The sequence below is a fragment of the Henckelia pumila genome, unplaced genomic scaffold (assembly GCF_033568475.1).
Source record: "Henckelia pumila isolate YLH828 unplaced genomic scaffold, ASM3356847v2 CTG_80:::fragment_1, whole genome shotgun sequence".
Lineage (NCBI taxonomy): Eukaryota > Viridiplantae > Streptophyta > Magnoliopsida > Lamiales > Gesneriaceae > Henckelia > Henckelia pumila.
Window position 1 is genome coordinate 1,579,682 of NW_027331883.1, and position 23,246 is coordinate 1,602,927.

Sequence of the window (23,246 nt, forward strand, 5' to 3'; positions counted from 1 at the left end):
GTGCAAGTATTGCAAAACGCTGTGCAAGGTCATGATGAAGTGAACGCAGCCCTGCTCGAGCATATCAATCACCTACAACAAGTAGACATGGTGGCAGAAGAGAACCCCGAAGATGCTCCTGCAGAAGATGAAGCCTCGGGCGATGGAGAAATCATAGATTAGGCTTTCATCTAGCTTAGTCCTTTTATTCAGCATTGTTTTTGTTTGATTCAGCATGATACCTTAATGTTTTGAGACTTGTTTTGTTTTGTTTCATTTATCTTCATGACATTTTGAGAATCAATAAAATAACTTTTATTCTTGGGATTATTTATTGATTCATTTTATTCTGCTATTTCCTTTCTTTTTAAGTATCATGTTTCGCCAAACTCTTAGAACTCCCTTACTATAGGAAATGGCCGGAGAACTCCCAAGAAAACGCAACAACAATCGTGGGGATAATGTGAATCCACCTCCAGGAATCAATCTAAGCCGAGAAGATCTTGCGGCTATCGCAGCAATTGTAGCAATGACCCTCCAAGGGATGGGAAATACCAATGGCAACGGCAATCCGCCACCTCCCCTACCTACTCAGAACGAAGTTAAATTCCATTATGAATCGCTCCGTAAGAACCGAACTAAAATTTTTAAGGGAGATGCTGACCCAGAGGTGGGAAGAAATTAGATGAAGAAAATGGAGGACCAATTGCGTTTACTTGAAGTCCCTGAATCACTTAAAGTGGAGGTAACAATTCCTTTTCTGGAGGATAAAGCAAGGAAATGGTGGGAAGCTGTCTCGCCTGCTATGTTAGCTGCTGGAGCAATCACATGGCAACAGTTTCGCACTGCATTCCTGAAGCAATATTTTCCAGCTGAGGTTCGAATTCAGAAGCTAAGTGAATTTGAAAACCTCACGCAATATTCAGATATGTCAGTGGTGGAGTACACTTCTAAATTCAATGAGCTTGGATCTTATGCCCCTACCATTATGGGAGATGATTATCTGAAACTGCACCGTTTCAAAAAGGGGTTGAATAGCCAAATCCAGTCGGCGTTAGCAGTTTTTCAGCCTGCCAACTTTGCAGACTTGATGGGAGCAGCTATCCGAGCTGAATCGGATATCAAGCGTCGGAAAGACGACTTCAAGAACAAACGACCTTTGTCTGGTCAATCTTTTGTAGTCGGGCCAAAACCCAAGCGCCCGAACCAAACTGGTGGACCATCCAAGGGAAATTTCTCTGCTCTGAGTCGACCATTGATCAAACCGTGTCCTACCTGCAACTTCCATCACGAAGGGGAATGTCATCGAAAAACTGGCGCCTGTTTCAATTGTGGGAAGTTGGGACACCGAATGACTGATTGTCCTGAACCAGTAAAACCAAAGGCCGGGCCAAATACTAGTACTGCGCAGGCCCAACCTAAAGAGACAAATCCCAACGCCCGTGTGTTTTCTATCACACAAGAAGAGGCCGAGGATGCGAATGAAGTCGTGGCAGGTACCATTTTAATCAATACTAAGCCTGCATATGTTTTATTTGATTGTGGTGCCACTCATTCGTTTATATCTAAGAGATGTACTAAGAAGATAGGGCTTGTCCATGAGAAACTAACTGAACCACTGAGAGTAGCAACCCCTACTAACAAGATAATTGAGACACTCAAGATACATAGAAAATGTAAGGTGTGTGTCTGTGAACAAATCTTTGATGCTGATTTGGTTGAACTCAACATGGTAGAATTTGATGTCATCCTTGGGATGGATTGGTTGTCTAGAAATCATGTAGTGGTTAACTGTCGGGATAAGAATGTTAAACTTCGAACCACAAACCTCGAAGAAATTATATTCCAAGGCAAGACCAAGACACGAAAACCCCTCTTGTCGGCCTCCCAAGCATGGAAGGCGATAAAAGGTCGCGAAGAATTTTACCTAGCTATGGTGAGCGAGGTAAAAGAAGAGCCAGAGCTCAAACTAGAAGACCTTCCGATTGTACGAGAGTTTCCGGATGTCTTTCCGGAGGAACTACCCGGAATAGTTCCAGACCGAGAGGTTGAATTTGAGATTCAGCTAGAACCTGGAGCTGCTCCAATTTCGAAAGCTCCTTACCGAATGGCACCAGCGGAACTCAAGGAATTGAAAGAACAACTGCAAGAGTTGCTGGACAAGAAGCAAATTAGACCGAGTGCATCCCCGTGGGGAGCCCCAGTCTTATTTGTCAAGAAAAAGGATGGAAGCATGAGAATGTGTATAGATTACAGAGAGCTCAACAAGATCACAATCAAGAACAAGTATCCTCTTCCAAGGATAGATGACTTATTCGATCAACTTAAAGGAGCTACTGTTTTCTCCAAACTAGATCTGCGATTGGGCTATCACTATTTGAAGGTCAAGACAGAAGATATTCCAAAGACGGCTTTCCGAACAAGATATGGGCACTACGAATTTTTAGTAATGCCGTTCGGCTTGACAAATGCCCCTGCAGCATTTATGGACCTCATGAACCGAGTTTTCAAACAGTTTCTTGATAGGTTCGTGGTGGTTTTTATTGATGATATCCTAGTATACTCACCTAGTGAAGAGGATCACAAAGAACATCTCCGCATTACACTACAAACCTTAAGGGAGAATAAACTCTATGCCAAATTCAAGAAGTGTGAATTTTGGTTAAGGAGTGTGGCATTCTTGGGACACATTATCTCAGCAGCCAGAGTCTCGGTGGATCCCAAGAAAGTTGAAGCAATAACAGACTGGCCCAGACCCAAGTCAGTGACCGAAATTCGAAGCTTCCTGGGGTTGGCTGGCTATTATCGAAAATTTGTTGAAGGATTTTCTTCAATAGCTATACCTCTTACGAAACTCACCCAAAAGAACGTAAAGTTCGATTGGAACAAGGACTGTGAAAAGAGTTTCGGAGTCCTGAAGGAAAGGTTAGCATCTACACCAGTACTAGTGCTACCCGAGGGAGGAAAATATTTTGCAATTTATAGTGATGCATCAAAGGAAGGTTTGGGATGCGTGCTAATGCAAGAAGGGAGAGTGATCGCCTACGCATCTTGACAGCTGAAACCTCATGAGCAAAACTACCCCACTCATGATCTCAAGTTAGCAGCAGTGGTGTTCGCACTGAAAATTTGGAGACATTACCTCTATGGATTTTCACTGATCACCAAAGTCTCAAGTATTTATTCACGCAAAAAGAGCTGAATATGAGACAAAGAAGATGGATCGAACTCTTAAAAGATTACGATCTAATCATAAGCTACCATCCAGGTAAGGCCAATAAAGTGGCTGACGCCTTGAGTCGAAAAGACATGAGCAAGAAGATTCTAGCTTCATTAACGGCTCAATCGTGTCTCCGAGAAACAGTCAAATTGAGTCAAGAGCTAGATTCATCGTTGGCTAATTTCAAGGAGGGAAAATTACCAGACTTTCAAGTGGATGATAAAGGAGTCCTATGGATGAAAGGACGTTTATGGGTACTGGACGTCAATGATCTTCGGAATGAAGTCATGTCTGAAGCACACAAGTCAAAGTTTTCAGTACATCCGGGGAGTACAAAGATGTATAGAGATCTAAAAGGGAATTTTTGGTGGAATGGAATGAAGAAGGATGTCGCAGAATTCGTCTCTAAGTATCAAGTATGCCAACAGGTTAAAGCAGAACATCAGCGACCTGGAGGGCTACTCCAACCATTAAAAATCCCGGAATGGAAATGGGAGCACATTTCCATGGATTTTGTGGTGGGACTCCCTGAATCAAAACAGAGGCATGATGGTATTTGGGTTATCGTAGATAGACTCACAAAATCTGCGCATTTCCTACCAGTACGCATGAAATATAGTTTGGACAAATTAGCTACGCTATATATGGATAATATAGTACGGCTACATGGGGTTCTAGTCAGTATCTTGTCTGACCGAGATCCAAGATTTGTATTGCGCTTTTGGAAGAGCTTTCAGCAAGCTATGGGGAGTAAAGTCACACTCAGTACGGCTTATCACCCTCAAACTGATGGCCAAACTGAGAGGACAATCCAAATCCTTGAAGATATGCTGCGGGCATGTGCCTTGGATTTCAGCAGCAATTGGAGCAAACATTTACCTTTAATTGAGTTTGCTTACAACAACAGCTACCATAGCAGCATTGGAATGGCCCCGTATGAAGCACTGTATGGGAGAAAATGTCGTTCTCCTCTTTATTGGGATGAAGTCGGAGAGAAGGCTGTTATCGGACCCGAAATTATTCAGGAGACAGTGGGAAAGGTTGCAATAATCAAGGAGAAACTTAAAGCTGCACAAGATCGCCAGAAAAGTTGGGCGGACTTAAAAAGGAGACCTTTGGAATTTGAAGTTGGCGAGAAGGCTTACGTCAAACTTTCACCTATGAAAGGAGTCGTGAGATTTTGCAGAGCTGGAAAATTGAACCCGAGATATGTGGGACCATTTGAGATTCTCGACAAAGTGGAAACATTGGCTTGTCGACTAGATTTACTACCTGCTATGTCAAGAGTTCACAATGTGTTCCATGTGTCGCAGCTAAGAAAATATGTTCCCAACTCAAGTCATATTTTGGACGCAGAGCCACTAGTGACTGATGGTAATCTGAATGAAGAGCTTAAATATGAAGAAGTCCATATTCGAATAGTGGATACCATGGACCAAGTTCTTAGGCAAAAGACCATTCCTTACGTCAAGGTACAATGGTCAAACCACACTGAAAGGGAAGCTACTTGGGAGTTGAAAGAAAAGATGCAGGAAAAGTATCCTTATTTATTTGAAGAGCAAGTTAATTCAAGTTTCGAGGACGAAACTTCTCATAAGGAGGGAGGGATGTGAAATCCCGAAACTTGGTCAGCAAGATTTCTCAAATAAGGAAGGATCTCTCAAATTATGCAAAGTATACTCTTACCTTTCTGATTGCCGAGATCTTGATACTCAATCAGTATATTTTCAGCAATTGAATCAAACAATAAAAATGCAGATTTTTTTTTCCTTCTCCAATTCGCACGGAATAAGGCAACCGTCCCTCAGCTCTCAGAATATTCACGTCCAGAGCAATTCTTTTCTCTATATTTTACCGAAGCAATCAAGCAATTTGAATCAAGAAAATTCTGTCAACTTCATGCCTTATTCACATGAATAAAGGCTGTCATCTTCCTCCTAAATTACTATTGGTAGTCAAAGGTTGGCACTTGTTCCTTCATAGCCACGTGGGGATAAGAATTGAAAAAGCAATTTTGACATCAAAGTTTAGGCTTGAAAGGTACGTCAGAGCTTGTCTTATTCCTTTGTCAAGGTTTCGAATGCTTAGTAGCTAAGCATCACTAATGTGCAGATTTGTTCTTAATTTCTTAGGTTAGTGGCTTAGGGATTTTGGAAGAATTATTTCTCGGATTCTTCAAATTTTCGAAAATTCAAATCTGAATTTTCGAGGGTCTTGCTCCTAACTTGCTGTCAAAGTTTCACCTGTTAATTGCATAAATAATTTCGGTAAGTGGGCTTACGTTTTAAAATAATATGTATGCTTTAAAATTTCGATCGTTCATGTTAATCGTTGGAAGTTTGTTATTTAATATTGTTCATGATGGTGTTTTGTTGGAAATATGTTTTGACACTGTTAGGACTCAAATTATGAGTGGAAAGGGAATTTTCGAACCATGTTATGTTATGGCCCTGATACGGTGGGTATAATAACCGTTCTATGACCTCACCCCTTAGAGGGAATATATATAGGGGACTGATCAGTTAGCCACGAGTAATGAGAGGAATTTCAGTGTCTTGTCAAATATTATGTTATTTCATGTCAAATATGTTATGATGTTATTTATGCTATGCTATGTTGAGACATGATATGAAATGTTTATGATTTAAATTAATTCATGAGTTTTTGAAATAAATATATATATGTATATATTTTGGTATGATCGATCGGCCCCCACTTGCTGAGTGTTTTCCAAAACACTCACCCCTTACTTTTCCCTCCCAGATTATGAAGATGATGATGTAGAAGTTCGTGAGCAAGATATGTTTTGGGGATGGTGATAGATAATCAATAAGACTAAATTTCGTTATTTTTATTATTGGAATTTTTGCTTTAATATTTTGTTATTAAGTTTTTAGACGCTTCCGCATTGGTTTTGTTATTGTTGGATTTATCGAGTTGTAAAGACAATATTTTGAAGTTTATTTATGATAATAGACTGGTTTGGTTTATACTGTACTACGAGGCTGGTTGTTTTATAATTTGTGTGAATTTGAAACAACGCCGGTGGCACGTCTCGGTCTCAGGGCGTGACAGATCCTCATTGCTTTTGGAAAGAAAATTGCTAAGACTCAATATGTAGTGTTTGCAGAATTGGTTGCAATTAGGGAAGGTGTTCGAACATTGCAGGAGCTAGGCATTGAATTTCAAGAAATCAAGTCTGATTCTCTATTGGCGGTGCAAACAGTCACCAACCCAAAAGAGGATCTCGGTTATTCGGGAGGAATTGCTTCTGAAATCAAAGACATGCTAAGAGCTAGTAACGATATCAAAATATTTCATGATAGTCGTTCCGAAAATGTGATTGTCCATTCTCTTGCAAATTTTGCTGTTTCTTTCCCATCTCCTTTTTGTTTGAGAGCCCGGAAATCTTTCTCTTTGGTTGAATAATCTTGTAATGAACTCTTGAACTTCATTAATAATATTACAAAATTCTTCTGTCAAGAAAAAATATACATGTATAAACTACTGGATAATTAGAAAGGAAATTGTGAAAACTACGAGATCATTTGAAGCTTATTATAAAATCATAATAGAAAGAATAGGGTGTGCAATACCCAGGAACCATGAAAATGAAGATTTTGATTGCCCGGGCTTGGAAAAGAAAACTTTGTTCCATCTAGTGAAGACTCACAATCTTGTTGCAGAGGATAATGTGATGCATTTATAGCACCAAACATAAGACCAGAAGATCTTACCATCTAGTAGACGAAATATATTTAGAACGTAACTAGGTAGATATTCACAAATGATCAACTAAACCTCGTGATATTCAAATACATTAACTTGCTAGATATTGTTGCGGATGCACTAAATGTTCTTTGTGGTGTTGTATTGCACTATAATCAACGAGACCCCGATGTTAATATGTACCACTTATCATAATTCCAAGGAAAAGAAGAAGAAAATAGATTCATAGTATCAAACTCAAGCGATGAAAAATATTCCAAGGAGTAAGACTAGATTAATCGGATGAAATCCTACAAACCCATGAGCTTGATGTATCCACACGGAAGGAGAACAAGAAGGATGATGGCAAGATCAAAGCTGAGGGGATAGCTTTGACAAGTCAAGTTGAAGCTAAGAGCATATTGTCACCAAACCATACTACATGACTCTCCTTTATAGGAGGGGACTCTCTTAAATTTAAAGTTAGTATGTAAAATTTGCATTAATTAAATTGTCTTTTTCTGTGTCCAGAAATTTAACGAAAATATTCAAAATTCTCTATTACAAACTCAACTTATGAAATTATTCAAACAAACTCAACTTATAAAATTATTCAAAATATTCTGATTATATATGCTATTCATTATTATGAACATGAATCATGTAAATTCAAACAATTTAGGTAATATTATATTGCTATTTACATATTATAATCGAAAATCAAGAGAAAAAATCAAAAATTCAATGCGTGTAATCTTCCTTGGCGATTCTTGTATTTGAAGCAAGTAACCTTATAACAATTTGTAATTAAATTGAGCTTAATTATCTTGTAGATTTTTTAACATGCATTTGACATTATTTGTATCTAATTCTATTTATATTTAAATAAATTAAAAAAAACAAATCGTAATATAATATAAATTATTAAAAAATTGAATTCGTGAGTTCCTTTATGCATTTATATATGTTAGATTACATTGAGAAAAAAAACACCACTGACAAACATTACACTTTAATTTACTTTAAAATAAAAGCTTTACTTTTTTTATTAATTAATAAAACAATTTAATTTTATTTAAATCCATTAAAGTAAATTAATAATGTATAATGTTTGTCAATGGTGTTTTTTCTCCATATAATCAAACATAAATGCATGTAGAAAAGTTATTTGTTTTTAATAATTTATATGATTTTGCGATTTGTTTTTATATAAATTTATTTAAAGTTAAACATAATGAGAAATAAATAAAGTCGAATATTAAGAATTCTAAAAGATAAGCCAAATTTAATTAAAAACTATGATAAATTTAATTGCTTTAAATGTAAAAAATCGTCAGTGAAGATTACATGCATTAAAGTTTTTTTATTTTTCTCCTGATTTTTGACAATTTTTAAATAGTATAAATAATATTACGTACCTAGATTGTTTGAATTTACACGAAACATGTTCAAAATTATGAATAGATCATAATTAAAATATTTTGAATAATTATCTAATGTGAGTTTGAATAGAAGATTTTAAATATTTTCACACAGAAAAAAGATAGTTTGATGCAAATTTTACATACTAATAATTTATACATGATGTACATATAATGCATTATTTACCAAAAAATCGTAAATTGACGATCATCCAGCTTCATACATACGTGAAATTTCGATACACAAAAAACAAACCATCATATTATTCCTTCAAATAATTTACATGAAATAACATTATATTAGATGATTTGTTGGGAATAAAACAATAAAAACTAGTGTCTTTTTTTGAAAATTAGTAAAAGATATAATCAGATTACGAAAATAAATTTTATTAACCCCAAATAAATATTTGAAAGAAGAATAGTAGAGAATTGTATACTTTCAACACTGTAGATAATCGAGTGTCCTTCTATATAAAGGAGTGCCTCATATCAATTCCAACCACACAACTAATTAATCTCAAAGTATCCTTAATTCTCTTCAACATCTCCTGCTCTTCAGTGAGAACTTCTTTCTTCCCATAAATCAAACACGTCTAAATTTGTTTTTACTTTCAAATTTCTTTTAAAAAAAACTTCTCAATTTTCTTGAGGTGGTTAAAATATTTTATCATTTCTTATTTTCATTTTAAATTTAAGTGTTAAATATTGACTAGATCGGATTTTCAACAAGTTTTTTGATTGAATCATTATGTTCATTATCGTTTTATAACCATCTGCGTGAGCATGCAAGTGTTTTTTTGTTTTGTTTTTTTTTTTTACATTGAATTCTCGTTGCTTTAAAGTTTTTTTTTTTTGGTTCATTTTCTTTTGTTTGTGTGGATGTGGTTATTGCATGGGTTAAGAATTGAGATTAAAGATTTCAATTTTGTCTTAGATCTCGAATTCTGGATTTGATTTAGTTGAAATTATTTAAAGGAGCATTCATTGAATGAAGAGATGGTTAAAAAAACATTTCTAATAGAATTACTTTATTAGAAATTTAGAAGTCAGATCTTTGTGTGCCTAGCCAATTAAACAGACATAATTGATTTATGTTTTGTAGGTTTTTAAATAAAAATTCGAGTTTTCATACCCAAAGAAAAAAAACACACATTTATTCGACTGTTAACCATTAAAAAATCTATTTTGTGATCATGGATCGTGCTGTTACAATCTTAAAAATATCATTTGCGACGGTTTTTGCGACGCAATTTTCATAACAACGCGTGTTTTTTTTAGTGTTTACCGTTGGACGTAATGAGAATATTCATGGAATCGAGTTTGCGACGCTGGATTTATAAATGATATTGGATGCACCCGAGCGACTTTAAATTCTATCCGAAAATTAATGTGGATATTAAGAATTAAGAAACTGTGGACAAGAAAATGGTTCTTAAATTTTTATTTTTTATTTTTGGTGATCTTCAGTTATATTATATGCTTTAAATATGTGATTCTTTTTTTGGCGATGCACCATCGAATAGCTAGAAACTTAATATAATCAATGATTTTCATATGCCATAAAAAGTTTGGAACAAATTTTTTGAAAGACCGAAATGATTTATTAATGATGTACTTATTTTGAAATTATTTTGCAGTTATTAATTAAGTGGAAAATGTGGAGACCAAAGACATCAAACAAGTCTAATTCAAACCGTGCAGATATCAATGAAAGAACTTCTATGAGTCCTTATGCTACCCCATTTGTTTCATCCAGTGTTGTTTCAAATGATTCTGGTGGTATACCTTCCAAGTTTCTTGATTTATTAAAATATTCTTATATATATTGTAATGCTTGATTTCACAAAATTTTCTTTTCCCAATATTGCAGGAAACAATAAAGAGCTTCACGACAATATTCGCAAGAATTTTACTCCATATTTTCCTGGATCTTTTGAATCAAGAAATTCAACAAATATTGTCAATCTTCCAAGTGGCATTCAACAAAGTCAAGAGGGTTTGTCGAGTATGAGAAACAAATCACATGTCTTAACCAATGAATATTCACAGGTACAACGAACTACTCAACTAATCATCTAAAATTTCAATAGAAATATCTTTTCAAAGAAACTTGTTTGCATGTATACAATAAATAATATTTATCTGCAAATAATATTAAATATCTCTACTATCTATTTTGTTGAGAAATCCTAAATTGTAATTTATCGGTCGATGCAGTTACACTCACATGGGCATTTGGACATCACAAAAAGTGGGGGTATAAGTTTTTCAAATAAGTAAATTCCATTAATTATTTGCAATGCGTTGAATCTAGAATCTTTTCATCATATTTTATGATTTCAGGGCCACCGTTGTTTCCGAATAATCCATATTTGATTCCAAATAAGGGAAATACAAGACGACAGATTGTCAATTCTTTTGGTGGTTTTGTTAGTACAGATGATAGTGGTTCGAGTTCTATTGGGTTGGCTAATGTCCCTAGTTTTGCTACCGGCTTGAACTTGTCTGGTATCTACTATACATTCATCACATATGATTTCCTAAGTAGTACAACAATAGTGGTAGAATCACATTTGAAAATTGAGAAGTTTAACATGACATGTTCTATGTGGATAATCTAATCCATATGTTAGTTTTTCATGTTCGCTTAGCAATAACAATATTATTGCAAAATTTTACGTAAGTCGCAATGAAACATTCTTTGCTTTCATTTATGGATATACAACTCATGAAAAGTAAATTATTGCAAAATATATTTATCAATTTCATTATGTTATTCAAGTAACATTTGAATCACTTAGCTCCTTGTATGACCCCAATCCCTGGAAATTCTCATATCGGGGCGGCTCCCATGCCACTTTCACCAAACCAATATAAAAATGAGACCGTTCATTTTAGTTTTATGGGATTGCTAGATGGCCCAAATGGCGGTGATGATGTTAATGCCGACATCAATGACTTAAGCCGCTTATCCGTATACTATTCTTCTGTTGGTGATCCCCAAGGTCAACCAGGTAATTATAATTAGAATCAACTTATAATTTTTTAAAATTATTGTATTTCTATAGTAATGGGTGTTTTCTTCTTCTATTTTTTTTATTTTTTACAGGTTTAAAGCGAATCAATAACTTTAGTTTTTTTCAACGTCAATATTTTGACATTCCAAATGAAAGTTTTTCCGCTTGGTCACCATTTCAAGGTGCTTTAATTCTCATAGCAATAAATTTTAATAAGTTTTAAGGGTATTTATTATGGGTGAATTTTGAAATTTAAATACCATGTAGTACCGAGATTATAGTTTAACAAAAAACTTCCAAAATGACATTGAACATCAAATTTTCAAATTTTATATAAGCTATTTACTCAGATAACATTCTAATACTCTATCTATAACCTCAAATTACTCTGCAAAAATTTCATAGCCAATTAAAATGTTATATATTGCACATGATAGATACCAAACACTCCGGATACTTTCAAACAGTTCTAGAATTTCCTAGATACAGTTCCATGACAATATCTTCGTGTCGTTAATTTAATATCAATAATGATTTCTACCATGTCCATGTTCTTTTTCCCTAAATATAAACATGGTGTTTTTTAATGTACTTACCTTTTTTCCATTTTGGATCGTAGGAAATGAGACTCTCTAGTCTCTAGCTACAACACGTCTTTAATAAATCTACTCTTATTACGGACTTAAACCATCGAAATTAGCGACAAAATAAATTATTTCGTCGCTATATTTTGCGACGAAATTTGGAAAGGGACGTTGATTGATGTGTTTTTTTATAGTGCCCAACTTTCAACTATGTCTAGTTATTTCTTCATTTGGGTGTGGGAAAGATTTTAAGTATGAGAAATATAAATTTAAAAATACATCCTCGTGAATATTTATGTAGGCTGATATATATATATATAATATATATATATTTGTGTATTTTAATTTACCATTTTTTTAATTTTTGAAAGCTTGTATATGTCATATATTGTTGTGAACTATAAAAAAAGACTTTTAAGTAATGGACAAACCAAGAACACTTTAGTAGAAAATATATATAGTATAATAGATTCGCACACACATATATCATCTATTTTTTGCTTCAAATCTATGTAATATTTGGTTTGAAAATCATGCGTATGGAAAATTTTGAGTTTTTGCTTGGTTTTCAAGTGTTTCAACAAGAAAATGAATCGATGCCAATTTCATTCGGTTTCGATATGTGTAGTCTTAATTCAATGGAATTTATCATTACTTCTGCTTGACATATGAATCTATAATTACCTTTTTTGCCAATATGATAGGTGGTCTTAATTTCGGAGGTCTCATTGATTATAACAAAACACAACGCCAAAAAGAACATTTAGTGCAACCTCAGCAATATACAGTAAGTTGATGTACTTGAAGATGAGGTTTACTTGAACATCTGTAAGTATCAACCTGATTGTTAAATACCTTTTTTCTCCTAGACGGGAAGATCTCTTGGTTTTATGTTTGGTGCTATAAATGCATACGATAATTCACTTCAACAATGTCGCGATTCTTCAATAACTGGAACCGGGTTTTCTTTTCCAACTTCAGGCAATTATCAAGATGGTTCCAGGGTATGCACAACCTATTCTTAATTTCTATTGTGATTTAAGCTTCGAATGATCAGCAATTAAGTTGTGTAGGTAGAGTTTGGGAGAATTTCTTAGAAGCACTTCTCAGCTTTTCTATTAACAAAAATTTGAAATTTTGTGAAATTTTGTTAACGAAAAATTGATAAGTGCTTTCTAGAAGCTCTCCCAAATACTAACGTAATTTCATTGAACTTTCTTCATTGAATTTTTTTGGCCCTCGATGACCAAGAAAATATAGGATATTGTATCTCTAATTCTTTTTAATTCTACGATCATCTTATGCAGCAATATCAACATTTTCAGCAACCTCAACCTCGATCTCAACCTCTCTTCTATAATCCGTTGAGAGGTAAAGAGGTGGTGCAAGGCTCTCTGCTTGGATCCGATGACTATGGACTGCTTGGTCTATTAAAGATCATAAAAGGGGCCAACCATGCTAAAACCACTCTTGCCATGGGAGTTGATCCACACTCCCTTGGCCTCGAGTTAAATTCTCCGGAGCCTTTGCATCCAAAGTTTGCTTCTCCATGGTCTGTTGAACCTGCCAAAGAAGGAACCAAATATGATATTCCTGATTGCTACAATTCCGAACAACCTCCTCCACTAAAGGTGTTCTTTTATTCCTTTCATTGGCTAAATAGTGTAAACATATTCGGCTAACGTTGTTATTTAACTAATGCATCGAGTTTTATTCGTGCAGCAAAGTCTTTTCAAGAAATTCGATCTTGCAGTGTTATTTTACATTTTTTACAGGTAAGTAGATGGATTTGGGTCTTTCTGTAATTTAAAGTTTAGGTTCGGTTGTGTTTATGTTCGTGGATTTTGTCTCCTATATATCTTGCAGTATGCCACAAGATCAGGCGCAACTCTTCGCGGCAAATGAATTGTAAGACTTTTGCATCGAGATATTTGACTTACATTTCTCTCTTTTTTTTCAGTGTGTGTTTCATTGTAGCTACAACATTTTTTTCTAGATATTTATGTAAATTTACATGCTTTAAGTTTTCAATTTCTTTGCAGGCATGACAGAGGGTGGTACTTTCACAGAGAGCTTCGCATGTGGTTCACAAGGGACCAGAACTCGGTCCCTACTATAAGGAATGCTACTTTTGAAGTAGGTAGCTACGTCTGTTTCGACCCTTCTACATGGCAGACGAGAAGACAGGTTAGCGATATTAAATATCGAGTTGCCTCTCAAATGAGTGTCCGAGTTTGTGTAGACGGTGAACGTATGACCTATGTCCATGGGTTCGATACCATTACCAACACATTTTCAAGCACGTTTGTAGCACAAGATTTGCACATGCATATTGCACAAGATTTGCACAATGCATATTTTACCTGACAACGTTTGATCGATGATCACGGGTTCATTCCATTGTCAACACTTTTTCGAGCACGTTTTTAGCACAAGGCTCGTACAATGCATTTTTTAACTGGCACATCGTATAATTTTTTTAAAAAAAATTAATTTTGATTTAAGACATTGTGTTTTTGACATTATATGTAGAACACTTTTCCAAACCCGAGAATTGTAGTTTACTTAGTTAATTTTTTCCCCTTGTTTGGATGCAGGAGAAATTTGTTCTGTATTATGAAATGATAGAGCAACGGCCTACGGTTCCACCGTAGGGATGATTTGCAATATCATTTCTTCTTCGAGCTCCTGCGCAGGGTTGATATTAATTTCATTCTATATCGTGTATTGTGATTTATGCATTGTTAAATTTCCTTAATAAAGTAAAAGAAATACAATTTTTTTGGGAGGCTGTTGTGTTGTGTGTAATTATATTAAAATTTTAATTTAAAACTATGCAATTCTTCCTTTTTTTGAAAAAAAAAATAAAATGAGACGAGTTAAAAAAAATTAAATTGTGCAATTCTTGTGCATCCACACTATTGTGGCATGAATTTATGTACACTTGAAAATTGAAATAATTTTGAATTTCAACCACATTTTAATGGCTTCAAATTTTTAATGTCTCAATTCATTAAAAAAATTTAAACCGACCGATTAAAAGTAATCTATACAAAGGGTTCGAGAGACAAAAATATATGGAAGGTATAGAGTGAATTAATCAGACTCTTATCCGTTATTAGTAGACAATGATCAAATCAAATACAATAAAAAGGTCGGAATATTCGATTTTAAGGGTAAGAAGGTCAAAATTTAAATTTTTTGTATTACTGTTTTTTTATATATAAAAAAAAATTAACCAAGTCTTGATATATATATCGATCTTTTCTGGAACTCGAAAACATGATGCTTTTAGTTTTTGCTTTTTAAAAAATAACGGATTTGATGAACAATAAAAATAAAGGAGTAAGGTTTTGCTCAGGTCGATACTTACAAAGTAAAATTAGTTATAAAAAGTAATATTTTTCAATTATACTGTGTTTGGAATCACGGATTTACATGTGATTTGGTTGAATTTAAAATTAAAAATATCGTTTTAGTGTTTGGTAAAAATTTCAAAACAGGATTGATATTTGATGGGATTTCATTTAACTAAGTGAAATTCTTACAAAATTGATCGGATTTCATGTGATTTCATAAAATTTGGGCTTATAAATAATTAAATTATTTTTAATAATAAATTTATATACATCAGTTATAAATTTATTTTTTCTTCAAAAAAAATTTACAAAATATTACTTATATAAAATTTATATTTTCAAATTCCAAAATATACTTTAACTTTTTGCCAAACACCAAAATATAATTTTAATTCCATATATTTAAAATTCAAATCTAATTCCAAATTTTAATCCAATTTCAAATTATATTTTTTAGGCATTCAAACACACTGTTAGTCCGATATCCTACATTATTTATTCATATACTACTTTGGACATTAAAGGTAACTTTTCGTGGGTCAGATATTTGATCCAGTATCACAAAGTTAAGCCATGAGATTTGATCTCAAATTTTTGTGAAAAAAAAAAAAAAAAATCATACCGAAAAGACGGAAATGACAGGATTCTCGAATTTATTTATTGCCATGTTCATGGTATTGAAAAAGTTTGCGCCTATTTTTACCAGAACTCATATTGAATTTAGACCAATTTGGAGTCAAAGAAGATCAAACTCGATATGAGTATACTCTTTGAACACCTCTATTCTACATTCACAAAACTATGAATATAATCATTGTCTATTCCGGAGCAATAATTTGCCCTATCCCTCTTTCAGAAAAAAAAAATTGATTATGGAAATTTCGATATCTTTATTTTTTTGGGTAAAGCAACAACTAGCAAGATGGTTCGGGAAATTACGAACCCAACCCGCGCTAGCTTGTATGGATCAGAAAGTTGCTAGGTTCGTTTTATTTTTCAAAGGTCTGGCCTATATCAAAGAATGATCTGAATAAACATCATTAAACATTTTTTAAAAAAAAGAAAGAAAAGAAAAAAAAAAAAAAAAACACACAAACACAAACACAAACACACACCGTGATTCAAGTCTCGCATTGATCAACAATATCAACGAATAGGAACGACTAAACTTGCAAGTTGCAATATAACTTTTTTACATGGAAAAAAACATGGGGGAACTATAACTTTCAGAAAAATAAATGTAAACACGTACAAAATTAAATAGAAGATTATACTTGTTCCCCCACAATGATGTAATATTTGTGGTTGTTAAACGTGGGCCAATACGAGTTGAAATTTGAGAGGTTAAAGAGTTTGGCGGTTTGGCCCAATTCAAATCCAACATATAGTCAATTCTTCTAAGCACAATGGTCAAAACAAAAATTAATTTATAATCACACAATAAAATATATTTAAGAAATAAAACAATTTAAATTCTGCTAATTATTAAGATCGATATTTAACAATGGTGTACAATTTAAATTCGTTAATTATTAAGATCAATACGAAGTATCTTCCAAAATACACTAATTTACTAATATTAATTTTATTATTAAAAAAAATTAAAACAATTAATGGGATAGATATGGTAGGTCGCGGTGATATGAAGAAAAAACTAGGGTAGGGGAGCAGACAATAACGTACAAATCCATGCACGTGATGCGAATTCCCAAACTGGCCATAAAAAGTAGTGCTGCCATTTCTGTACTTTGCCTGCTTTTTCTTATTCATGTTTTATTGTTATTATTTTATATATAATAAAATATAAATTAACTTTGCTGATATGTCTTTTCAATTCTGACTCGGACATCCCTGCTCCAAATAGGGCCCCACTACCACAAATTACAAATATATGTACATACACACATTCTTCAATAGATGATGATAATGATATATATAATAATCATAATTATTCATACCAATAATAACCATGAGCAATATGGCATATTCAACAATTACATAATACGGCTCTTAAAAATTCAATGAATACTTACATAATAGTCACAATACCCACACCTAGATAATTTGATATTCTACGAAAATTCTCATGGCATCGTTTAATTCGTTAATTTTTATATCTCGTTTGACTTAATTCTTCAAAATTATTAGTTTTTTTATATAAATAAATGTTGTTTTTATTACAGAGATATGGATCACATCAATCATTCTCATGAACATAAGTATATAATTGTTTCATAAAAAAACATATTCTTGATATTGCATTCAAGTACTCCTTAATGTGACATATAATATAAGTGAGTGTCTTTTAATATTATGGGTGTATTTGAAATAGCTTATGAAAAATACTTCTCAATTTATTTTTTTATAAAATTTCAAAAATTTGTGAAAAAAAAACTGTGGAGTGCTTTTTAAAAGATCTAATAAACACTACCTCTACGTGTAAATGTGACTATTTAGTAAAAGAGATTGTATATAATAACTAATAGAAAATATGCATACGAATTTAATTTTTTGAATTTAGATACATAACACCATAAACTTCCAAATCATTATTCGTAAATAAATAATGCATTTATTTAAGATTTTATCATCATCAGATTCATCGAATATTTCGATTGTATTTATAATTAAAAATAAATATTAAATACAATCGATAAATTTGAAATTATTTCGCGTAAGTTAATTAATTTCCCCGCCATGATTGAAGCTCCAGACGATCACGTTCCATTATTGGCGACGCCAAATTCTTCGGCCGCGGCCGCATTCACACGGCCTTGTCGACTTATTTAATTTCTGTCGCTCACAAAAACAAAACCAAAAAAATAAAAAATAAAAAACATTTTCTCGAGCAAGGTACAAATTACAATAATTTTTATTGACCATTTCATTTTATTTTTCATATGGACTTGGACTTGGTCATTTGAGATCAACGTTTTCATTAATGAATGTGCGACTTCGGTTAATATTTTATTGATCCGCACATCTTTTTCCTCACAATTTTGATAAATTTTTTTTTATTTCATATATGATTTTCTTTTATCGGAGCTCATCTTCTTTATCGTAAATTGCTTATGTGACGGTAGTGAAATTGAACATGAATTTTTGTAATGAATTGCATATGTGTCATTATTTATTATGATATTATTTAACGTTTAGGATATATAATTAAATAATATCCAACTCACATGATATAATTTCCTGTATCAGCTGGTGTCCATCAGAAATCCCCATAGAGCATAAGGTTCACATGCACGTTTTTATCTGTCTTTAGCTTTCAGCCAACAAAACTTATAATACCCGCAAATCACAATCTTTTTACATATATATATGTTTTGTTTGGATCTCTTTGGACTTGCATTATTTTAAAAATCGAATCGGCTCAGACCAATTCCAGAAATATATATTTCCCAAATATATATATTATGTCAATAGAAATAATAATAACAATGATAATGAGAAAAACAAATTAACCAAAAGAACTGAAGGAAAAGTAGCAGTTGTTTGGATTGTAAAAGAGGGGTCCAAATTCTCGTAGATTCTTTTGTCAGGTTTTGCTTGTGATGTACACATTGCTTCTTCTTTCTTCTAGTACTACCAGATTTGATCAATCCAAACATGATTTTTGTCTCCGTTTTATATTTATATTTTACCACCCAGCAACCAATATTTACATTTTTATACGAAATTAAATTATCCAATGGTTGGAAACAAACAGAGCTCGGAGAAAGACGAATGACACAAGATTGTAATTAAAACTAAAAAAACATTTTAATCATGTCACGTCTAGGTTGCACCTTGTCTCTCGCAAATACAACTGCACAATATGTTAACCAACATATTAAACTCAAAAAACGTGAATACAATAAAAACAATACAAGTAAACAATAAAACAAATGAAAAAATAATAAGAAAACTTCAAAGCAAATTAATAAAGGTTTTTAGATAAGTACAATTTCTTTAAAATAGATTTGTTGTCTCCACAATGTGTTCGAGGATCAACACGTACAGACGTCTGTTTCTCATGATACAATGATTGAACCAGTAGCAAACTAAGCATAAATTCACTACTTGGACGAACTCAAATCGTACATTCAGTTTATCACCAAAACTTAACGGATGCCAATTTAGAAGCAAAAATATGACATGCAAGTGAATACTTGAACGAGATCTTGAATATCTTTTGCGTGTGTGGATCGGATTGAGGAAATGAAGACACTATTTATAAGTTTAAAAAACACACTAAGACATTGTTTGGTTTGATATATTATTAATCTATGTATAACTTGTCTCAATTAATTTCGCCTTATTTTCGTCATATTATTTATATATTTATTAATTAATAATTTTACATCAATTAAATCAAATAAACTATAATCTATACATCAAATCAAATAATGTATTAACTATTTTTTCTTATTTATTTTTAATTTGCATTATAATACTTATCTATGGATTACTTATCCTATCACTCAAACCAAACGGTGCCTAAGAGTAATGCAAGATTAATTAACTCAATTAATATTGTAATTAACTCAAAAATATGAATAGTCAAAAGTCTCAAATTAACTCAAAAATATGGAGAGCCAAATGACACTCTTACATTCATGAACCATAATTTTCATTTAGAATTTTAATTTAAAACAAAATTTCAACATAATAAACCCTTATGATAACTGTTTGATCCACTTAGCTGTTGAAGAACGCGGCGATCAGATCAATTAGGATTGATACCCGGTGCAGCGGAAGTTTAAAATTTTTGTATGGAACGATTCCATAATAGGTATCAACCTTACGATTAAATTGTGTGTGTAAAAATTAAATAACAATTATAAAATTTTTACCTTTAATCTCGAATCGAGATTTTGGACACCAACAGATTTCTCTGCTCTTGTTGTATATTCCTGGAACTGATGGACGAACTGTTCTTCAATCAGGTCCACGAACGGATATTTAATCCCTCTGATAGATTGCACTAGAAAATCTATCAGAAGTTTCTACGAAGAGATTAACGAATTTGATCCGTTAAACCAGACTGTAATTCAAAATCACAGGCTGGATTTTATTTCGAGCAAAGGGAGAGGGGGCGGCCACCTTTTAGAAAATTAACTAGGGTTTTCGAACATTCTTGTGGCCTATTGTATGTAATTTCTGTACTGCAATAACTTATTTATAATGTAGGCCACTAACAGCTTAGGGCCCATTAGTCATAAGTTCAAGCCCGACAAGCAAAGCCCGCATGTTCAGAAATTAATATAAAATTCATCGTGACTCCGATTGATAAACCGATTTCACCAATGTGCACAGAAACCATTTCTGCACCTTTTAAAGTCAAGATAAATTTTTTTGAATCCGAATTCAGTGATTTCCAAAAATGGCCATCACTATGTCATTTTAGGAAATCTTACTCCTCTACTCTTAAATAAGAAGTCCAACTTTTTTGTTCATTAAATTTAACTCTTTAAATTTAACTATCTCAACGGGGATTAAAAATCCATTACACTGTGTGACCCTCAATGGTTCAGGGATACAGCTAGCCGTGGGCTCACAACTCCTTGTGACTCGGAACAACAATTTCCGACTTGCCCATCGAATCATGGTAAGAGCGTCTAGCAACATCGCCCCATGATTCCCTAGGTATCACTGATAGTGCCTACAAGAACCAATAGATTTTGGTTAGCGTACAGTACGGTCCCTTCATCCATATATCCCGATCGAATCAACAACCATTGGTATATCGAGAGTCGCTCGAGATTCGATAACTATGCAATACATCTTGAAGATCAAATAGTGACATCGCATGTGCTACTAAGAAACCATTTCTTAAATCACATCATGTACTCTGGCCAGAGATTTGTCACACTAATATCTCCTCAGATCGCATAGGATATCCACACTCGCAAGTATGTGGTGAATCCTTGACAACAAAGCATCGACTCCTATATGTGTCGTAACTGTACCCAATCCCGACACCTGATGACCCCAATAGAGTCGGTAAACGAGTCAAAGCACAGTACTAGCATATAGAGTCTCAATGATGTTTCAAGTAGTAAGGACTAATGGTGTACAACCAAAACCGCGGACTACATCCACTCGATAAGTGATAACCACTTGGAAAGTCCGGATAGGGTAGTTCGATCATTCATCGTATGAATATCCATTTGCATGCTTCGAACATCTCTATGTTCCTTACCAATGAAACGTGGTACTCTGCATCGCAAATGCTAGTCTCAAACTCGAGCGATCCTTATCCTTATTTTCGGACGGCTCAATCGACTAGGAACAGTTTAGAATATACAGTGACTATAAGATGTGTTTCATGATAGACATCCCCATGTTCTACCACATCTTACATACACTATAGTATATTCAAGGTCTTTATCAAAACAACAATAGTATATCACAATATAACAATATGAAGAAAGATAAAGTCATTGCCTTTAATAAAAGTGTAAATTATATTAAACAAAAGATTGTTTATACAAAGAGTCATCAAAGCCCTTAGCCACAAGTTGGCTTACCGGGCACCCACTCTTTCATTAGCTACCTCATTTTACACGAAAATGATAAATTCAAGTTCTTATAACAACATATTATAAACAATTACAATTTTTTAACATATATTTTTCAGGCCCGTATAGAACAAAAAGTATTATGAAAGGTTATGGGGCAAAAAAAATCTTTTTAGTAATTTAAAAAAGAAAAGACTTAAGTTATCGTTTAGTAGGTATGATAGAGATAAATAATACATAAATAAGTAATATAATGTAATAAAAAATAAATAAAAATAATAGTTAATATAATATTTAATTTGATTGATAGATTATATTTTATTTGATTTGATTGATTAAATTTTATGATAAACATGATAAATTATCATTTTATCCTTTAAATAATAAATAAAATATGAATAATATTATTTATTATAGATAATATATTAATTTAAATTGAATGATTTGATTGATGTAATATAAATAATTAATGATTTGATTGATGTAAAATAAATACTTAATAAATAAATAAATAATATAACGAAAATAACGCAAAATTGAATAAGATAAATTATGTATAAATTAATAATATAGATTACCAAACAGTACCTTAGCAATCGGGTCGGTGACAACACATAAAACCTCATCCACATGTACTAATAATTAAAAAATTAATGGGTAATTGTAGCCTCTAGTGGTGACAATTGGGAAATGCTTAATGCTGTTACGATGATATGATTAAGGAGTAATGATTAATAATCAATAACATAATTTTGTTCTAAATAGTGATCCAATGAATTTAAGATTCAATAAATATAGATTCAACCACCAGGACTCAAATTGAATTTTAAAATTTTATTTGATGAATTAAATGTGAATTAATTTATCAAAATGCATAATTGACATATGTGGTTATATATTTAATTCGGTTTATCTGTACTTTTGTAATTTACATTAATTGAACGACATCCAATCATTCGAATTATCATAAGTTAAAGTTGTAAGCTAACAACAGTGAATTATATAAATTATTTAAGAAAAATTAGTGCAATCCATTAAATTCTATATACTCTTAATTTATACTTAATTGATGGGAAAAATAATAATATATGATAAATTTATTTTATTTTTTAAAAAATAAAAATAGTGATGCTCCTCGTATCAAGGGTGACTAAGCATTGTGTGATTAGGGAAAATAGAAAACACAGGCAAAAAAGTTGGTTCCTATCAGGTCGGTGGCAGATAGCCTGTCTTAGCTATTCCTAATTCCTATTTCCCAATACATGATGCGACGTCGCTCTGACCAGAACAACTGGCTCTCTTTGTTAATTTTTTTTAAACAAGCGATAATTACAATAATTATTCATGATATTTTGTTATTATTTAGTTAAATTTGATATTTTATCGTGAAATTTTATATTTAATATATCATGAAATTAGGTAAATTAAATTATTGTATATTGAGAG

At 32.7% G+C, this 23,246-nt stretch overlaps 2 protein-coding genes and 1 long non-coding RNA gene across 3 annotated transcripts; all 3 read left to right on the forward strand.

Annotated features, from left to right (window-relative positions):
* The first annotated feature begins 673 nt into the window (after positions 1–673).
* On the forward strand, positions 674–2,048 carry LOC140873703 (uncharacterized). Its single transcript, XM_073276921.1, has 2 exons — positions 674–1,915; positions 2,013–2,048. Exons 1-2 carry the CDS (start codon positions 674–676, stop codon positions 2,046–2,048), a joined length of 1,278 nt encoding a protein of 425 aa, XP_073133022.1.
* Positions 2,049–8,857: 6,809 nt separating this feature from the next.
* On the forward strand, positions 8,858–10,274 carry LOC140873621 (uncharacterized). Its single transcript, XR_012148087.1, has 3 exons — positions 8,858–8,889; positions 9,969–10,110; positions 10,202–10,274. It is a non-coding gene; the product is annotated as an uncharacterized lncRNA (long non-coding RNA).
* A 2,355-nt stretch (positions 10,275–12,629) lies between these two features.
* On the forward strand, positions 12,630–14,586 carry LOC140873704 (probable NOT transcription complex subunit VIP2). The gene is made up of 7 exons (XM_073276922.1): positions 12,630–12,719; positions 12,802–12,936; positions 13,240–13,563; positions 13,655–13,707; positions 13,799–13,840; positions 13,975–14,119; positions 14,530–14,586. Exons 1-7 carry the CDS (start codon positions 12,630–12,632, stop codon positions 14,584–14,586), a joined length of 846 nt encoding a protein of 281 aa, XP_073133023.1.
* The last annotated feature ends 8,660 nt before the right edge of the window (positions 14,587–23,246 follow it).